The sequence below is a fragment of the Grus americana genome, chromosome 4 (genome assembly GCF_028858705.1).
Source record: "Grus americana isolate bGruAme1 chromosome 4, bGruAme1.mat, whole genome shotgun sequence".
Taxonomy (NCBI): Eukaryota; Metazoa; Chordata; class Aves; order Gruiformes; family Gruidae; genus Grus; species Grus americana.
In genome coordinates, this window is record NC_072855.1 from 3,673,043 (window position 1) to 3,679,042 (window position 6,000).

At 53.7% G+C, this 6,000-nt stretch overlaps 1 protein-coding gene across 1 annotated transcript in view; it reads right to left on the reverse strand.

Annotated features, from left to right (window-relative positions):
- The window catches only part of ADRA1D (adrenoceptor alpha 1D), a 51,793-nt gene extending 46,320 nt beyond the window's left edge, over window positions 1–5,473 (reverse strand). The window contains exon 1 of the mRNA XM_054825490.1: window positions 3,929–5,473. Within this exon, the coding sequence (XP_054681465.1) occupies window positions 3,929–4,895 (967 nt within the window). The 5' untranslated portion in view covers window positions 4,896–5,473. The remainder of the gene's footprint in view (window positions 1–3,928) is intronic.
- Between the last annotated feature and the right edge of the window lie 527 nt (window positions 5,474–6,000).

The window sequence follows — 6,000 nt, forward strand, 5'->3', positions numbered from 1 at the left end:
GGGCAGGGAGTGACAGGCCAAGGGGAATGGCCTGAAGCTGCAGGAGGGCAGATGGAGATGAGATGTGAGGCAGAAATTCTTCCCTGTGAGGGTGGTGAGGCCCTGGCCCAGGTTGCCCAGAGAAGCTGTGGCTGCCCCTGGCTCCCTGGCAGTGTTCAAGGCCAGGTTGGATGGGGCTTTGGGCAACCTGGGCTAGTGGAGGGTGTCCCTGCCCATGGCAGGGGGGTTGGAACTACACAGGCTTTGAGGTCCCTTCCAACCCAAACCAGTCTGTGATTTTATAATATGACTGATTGATCTGGTACTAGTGTTGCTCAGAGAGGGAGTTGGACCTTCAGAGGTCCCTTCCAACTAGCATCTCCATGATGCTATGACTAGCTGAGATGAAGGCACAGACATCTGAGACAACCAAAGGGAGATGAATCCTATCCTACAAAAAACACCCTTAAACTCCTGGCGCACATCTCTGAGAAGCCTCCAGCTATGTTCTCTTGACAGGTCTTTGCTAAGGGAAGAGGCACCCAGGCATAAACCACACAACCACCACCCAGGATCCCCAGACAAAGCAGCTTGGTACAGCTCTACAGCTGGCAAAAGATACAACCCAGACAAGAATTATCTGGGTAATTAGGATTTCATCTCTTGTTGAACAATCAGCTACTTAAAGAGTCTCATTAGCCACAGAAATTGTTAATTGTGTCAAAACTCCTGGTGATGGCATCCTGCGCTTGGGGACATGTATCACAAACCCAAGAGTGAGCTAAATTACTCAGCTGATAAATAGTCTGTGGAGGTATTGGGGAATTTGAGCTGATTTAAAGCTGATTTAAAAAAGCATCTTTGTAGATGATTCAAGCACGGAGAAATGACTGACAACACTCAGCACATACATGGGTCCTGTTTTTTAAAAATTTGATTATTTCAGCTTCTCAGCGCTGATGGGATAAGTATTACTCCCGCGTAACTAACGTAGGAGCTATTTTGAAGAGAGTTGCAAAGATCTGTGCAGACTCACACAGACGTCGGTGACAGAGCCAGTACAGAAGTTTCTGATTGCTAAGTCCACGCTAAGTAGAGCTGGGAATCTATTTTCAGTTGACAAATTTACTTATCCCTAAAAAGTATAATCAGACAACAGTCAGTCAACAGTGTAAGTCACCCAATTACAACTTCTTGCAAATTCATGTCAAATCAGAAAAAAAAGTCAAAACATTTCAATATTTTCAGAATAAAATAGATCACTTATTCATTTCATTTTAATGTGACAGTTCATTTTGAAATGTATCTGAGTATTCGTTTTTAAATAAACTTCCATTCACTCTTTTCTTAAATTGAAACAATACGTTTCACTTCAATTGAAAGTGATTTTTGTTTCTCACCAGTGTTTCATTTTAATTTAAAATGAACGTGAATATAATTTCAGTTGGCCCCAAATTATTTCACATAAGTTTGTCTAACAAGCAAATAAAAAAAGCCATTCTACTTAACCATTTACAATCTTCTTTTCAAGAAGAATTGGTCCCAGAATGTTTCAGTTTGTGGATTTACAGTGAACTTTGCTATTTCTCTGACTTTCAGACCTGTCTCCCGAGCTGTAAAATCAGAGATCAGACCTTGCAGAAGTTTCTGTTCTCCTTCTAGGTAGCATTGAATGATTCTCAGATTTGAATAGGAAATTGCAATTAATAAAAAGGGAGTGAAATCAAAGGCAGCATATTTCATAATCATAAAATAAATGAACTTTTGCTGTGTTTATATTATATGTATAATACAGCAGGAAGTAAAGATCAAAACCATGTTTATAAAGAACTTGGCAAGTTGTGTGCTTGGAGGAAGCAAATGGGTTCATGGGAGGTACTTAAAGAATGAAATTTGGATTTTTAGCTGCTGTAAATCAGCGTATCTCCTTTGACTCCAGTGCAAGGGTAGTGATTTACATCAGTGGAGAAGTTGGCTTCAAGGGAGGACAGATACGGTAAAACAAAGTGAGATATTTTTTTCTACTGAAAAGTATTTGCCTATTGTTTGTTGTCTACTTCCAAGTATTGGGAACGACCTAGAGGAACAGGATCCCGATTCCCAGCTTCATTAGCTGTAAGGTGTAAAGGTGTGAATGAGGTTCGGAGCTGGTTCCTGTCCTTCTGATCAGCCAAGGAGGCAAATGTCAAGCTGCCCAGGGAGCTCACCCTTCAGGTATTGACATCTCCCTGAGTCCCACAAGTCCCAAACTATTTATTTGCAGGCTACAAAAATCCCCCAAAGCACCTGATCAATGAAAGGGAAACTGAGGAACGGTCAGACAGGATAGTTAACCTCGGGTCTTGTACTGAGAGAAGTTCACTGCAGCCTTACTGCTCCCTGCCTGAGTTATACCCCAAACTCCTCTGCTCACATAGGGTGAAAACTCTTCACAGCAGCAACTTCACCCTTATGGAGAGCTGAGGTAAATTCACCAAATACCACCCTTACCTAGAGAGAGAAAATGAAGCGAAGTACAAGACGGTGCAGCAGCATGGTGAGACCAGACACCCACAACCCTGACCCACCACCCTAGGGACACCTCAGCACCCAAGGCACGTTGGTCCTGGTGAATTATCCCACTGGAGGGCAGGTGGGGACTGAGTGGCCTCGGTTCGGTGTCTAAGCCTTGGGTTCCAGCTGTCCCCAGGTGCAGAGCCACAATGCTGGAGGGGGATCAACACCTCAGCAAGTCAAAATCAGTCCTGTGGTCACAATGCTCTGTTTCCATCGACTTGGGAGGCAGCTTTGAGCAAGAGGCTTTGAAAAATCCTGAGAAAAAGTGCAGAACTAACTATAATGTTTCCCTGGCTGCAGGGTTACTTGAACACAAGTCCCCGGCAGGCTGTGGGACGTGTGGGTCCCACCCAGCAGATGGAGTGACAGACCTCTCTGCTTTGCTGAGCTGTGCACAAAGGCCATTGTTCAGAAGTTATTTTAATCTTTTTCCCCTCCCTAGGTTTAGCTACACCACTCCAGAGGGTTAATCCGGTCCCCTGAACTGGGTGCCTGTTGTTAGATGAGGTGGAGATGAGGAGCTCTGGCTTTTCTGCACTTCATGGGCCACGGGTGGCACTGGTGCTGGAGAGGGACGTTGCTTTGGACATCACGTAGCCCCCTGCCCGGTGGGCTCTGTGCCCACTTAGCCTCCTCTGCACGCAGGGGGGCTGCAGCTTTTTCTCCCAGGCAAACAACTTGCCAAAACTTGAGAGGACAACCCATCAGACAGCCCCAAATGAGCGCCCAGTGACACGGACACCACAGCAGGACCAGGAGCTGAGGGCACAACTCCTACAGGAGCTGGATCAGTAATGGGAAATCACACAGGACCATCACCCTTGTAGGTAAGACCTGGTCCTGCCCCAGGTCCCTGCACAACATTGGCATCCCAGGAAGTTGGTGGGACTTGTGTTTCAGACTCTGACACGCTCCTTAGATCAAACCTCACTCATCTCCAGCATCATCACCAGTTCAGGGGTGGGAGCCCTCAGCCCACGGAGGCAGGTCCAGGTGCCCTCCCCCAAACTGGGAGGAAGGGAGGCTGGGGGCAGGGATGGCAAAGCTGTTTGGAGACCACTGTGCCGTAATTACACCCTGTTTGAAACAGAGCTGTTTCCTCCTCAGCCTGAACTTCTAATTAAACTGCTGAATGCAGAATGAATTAATTAAACCAATTATTATGCTATTTTATTCATTTGCTATTTACTTTGATTGATTATATGACTCTGATTAATAAATATTGAATAAGTGTTAATTAATTGAATTAATGCATTGCTGGTTTATTCACCTATCAGTTACCTATCCCTCCCCTCCATGCATGAGTTGTGTCCTGACTGTTTGTCCCAAGGAGCAGGTCCCCAGGGGCTCAGCCACAGGCAGCGGGGCTGGGATGGGGGACAGGATCACTTACCAAAAGGCAGGACAAAGAAGAAGGGGAACCAGCAGAGGATGAAAACACCAACGACAATGGCGAGAGTCTTGGCTGCTTTTTTCTCACGGGAGAACTTGAGGAGCCGCACGGAGAGGGAGCTCCTGAAGTTGTGCCCCTTGCTCCGGGTGCTGGAGAGAGGCTCCTCCAGCACGCTGCGACAGTGGATGCGCAGTACCACTTCCATGGATTTGTTCCTCTCCTTCTTGACCCCTGCCTCCAAGCTCCGGGTGGTCCGCCTGGCCACTACGTAGATCCTGAAGTACATCACCAGGATGACCATGAGGGGCAGGTAGAAGGAGAAGAGAGAGGAGAACAGGGCATAGCCCGGCTCCTCTGTGATGCTACAGATGCTCTCATCTGGCGGTGGCGGCTCCTTCCATCCCAGCAGTGGCCCGATGGAGATGACCATGGATGAGAGCCAGACCACCACGAGGATGACCCCTGCCTTCCTCTCGGTCATGATTGTGGGGTACTTGAGGGAGTACTTGACACCGATGTACCTGTCCACAGAGATGATACACAGGCTCATGATGGAGGCGGAGCAGCACAGCACGTCCACTGCTGCCCAGATGTTGCAGAAGATGCGCCCAAACACCCAGAAACCCAGCACCTCCAAGGTGGCTGAGAAGGGCAGCACGGTAGTGCTGAGCAGCAGGTCAGCGATGGCCAGGTTGACGATGAAGTAGTTGGTGACTGTCTGCAGGTGCCGGTTGCAAGCCACCGAGAGGATGACGAGGATGTTCCCCACGATGGCTGAGAGGATGAAGACGGCCAGGAAGACCCCGACGCCCACTGCCTGCACGTCCAAGACGAAAGTCAGCGTGGTGCCGTTGCCCTCGGGGATCTCCTCACCTTGCAGCCCCCAGGACCGGTTGGCACCGCTCTGGCTGCCCTGTCCCGTCCGGTTCCCACTCAAGCTGCCATTGCTCAGCTCAGGGAAAGTCATTGTAGAAAAGGTCCGGGCTCCATGGAGGGCGAGGAGAAAGCGATGCCGAGGCGCAGCCCCCCCGGCATGATCCCCGCAGCCCCCTCCGAGACTCGCTCAGCACCTCGCTCCCTCTCCCGCCCCGGGCCAAGGCTCGGTCCCCCCAGCCGGGATGGAGGGATGGAGGGCAGGCGGGATGCGCTGCTCCTCGCCACCCCCCCGCCCCCAGTCCTCTTCACGCCGGCCGGCCGCGCTGCCCCCCTCCCCGCCACCGGCTCTCGCCGCCGCTCAGCCCCGCCGCCGGCCCGCCCGGGGGGGCAGCGAGGTGGGTGCCCCCCCGCTGCCCTCGCATGCTCCGGGGGTCTGTGCTGGGCAGCGGCCGGCAGCGCTCGGCGGCTCCGCTCGCCTTCCCGCTCGCACGGGAGAGCTCCGGGAGGGGCGAGGGGAGGGAGGGAGGGGTGGGCCGGGCCGGGGGTGGGGGGGTGTCGGGAGCCCCGCGCGTCAGGTGCCGCCGGAGGAGGAGGAGGAGGAGGAGGGTGAGGAGGAGGAGGCGGCGGCAGCAGCGTTGGGCTGCGGGACGAGGAGAGCCCCGGGGCAGGGTGAAGCCGGCAGCAGCGCCGGGCGCTTGCAAACGGCGGCTGGGGGAGGCAAACGGCGGGTGGGGGGGGGAGCAGGCACGCACTTGGGGGGCAGGCACCCCTCGGCGGGGGACGCACCACCGGGGCGCCCAGGAAGAGACGGAGGGGGCAGGCACCCACTCGGGGGAAGCAGGCACCCCCAGGGACGGACAGGCACCCACTGGTGGGGGGGCACGCAGCACTGGGGTGCAGACACCCTGGGGGGGGGGTGGGGGGGGGACCCCGGGGGTGCAGCCGTCTCTCTCGCCGCCGCCAGGGGGCAGCAGAGCGCAGGGTTTGCCCCGCGGCGCGCGCGGCCCGGCGGGTCCCCCCGGCCCGGGGTCCTGGCGCTGCGCTGGGGGGGGGGAGGCACCGCCTGCTGCAGACCGGCCGTGCTGCGGGCCCAGCATCCCACCCGGAGGGATGCTCTGCAAGGGTGGCAGGTCACCCCCCAGCCCCTGTGTCCCACCCGGAGGGATGCTCTGCAAGGGTGGCAGGTCACCCCCCAG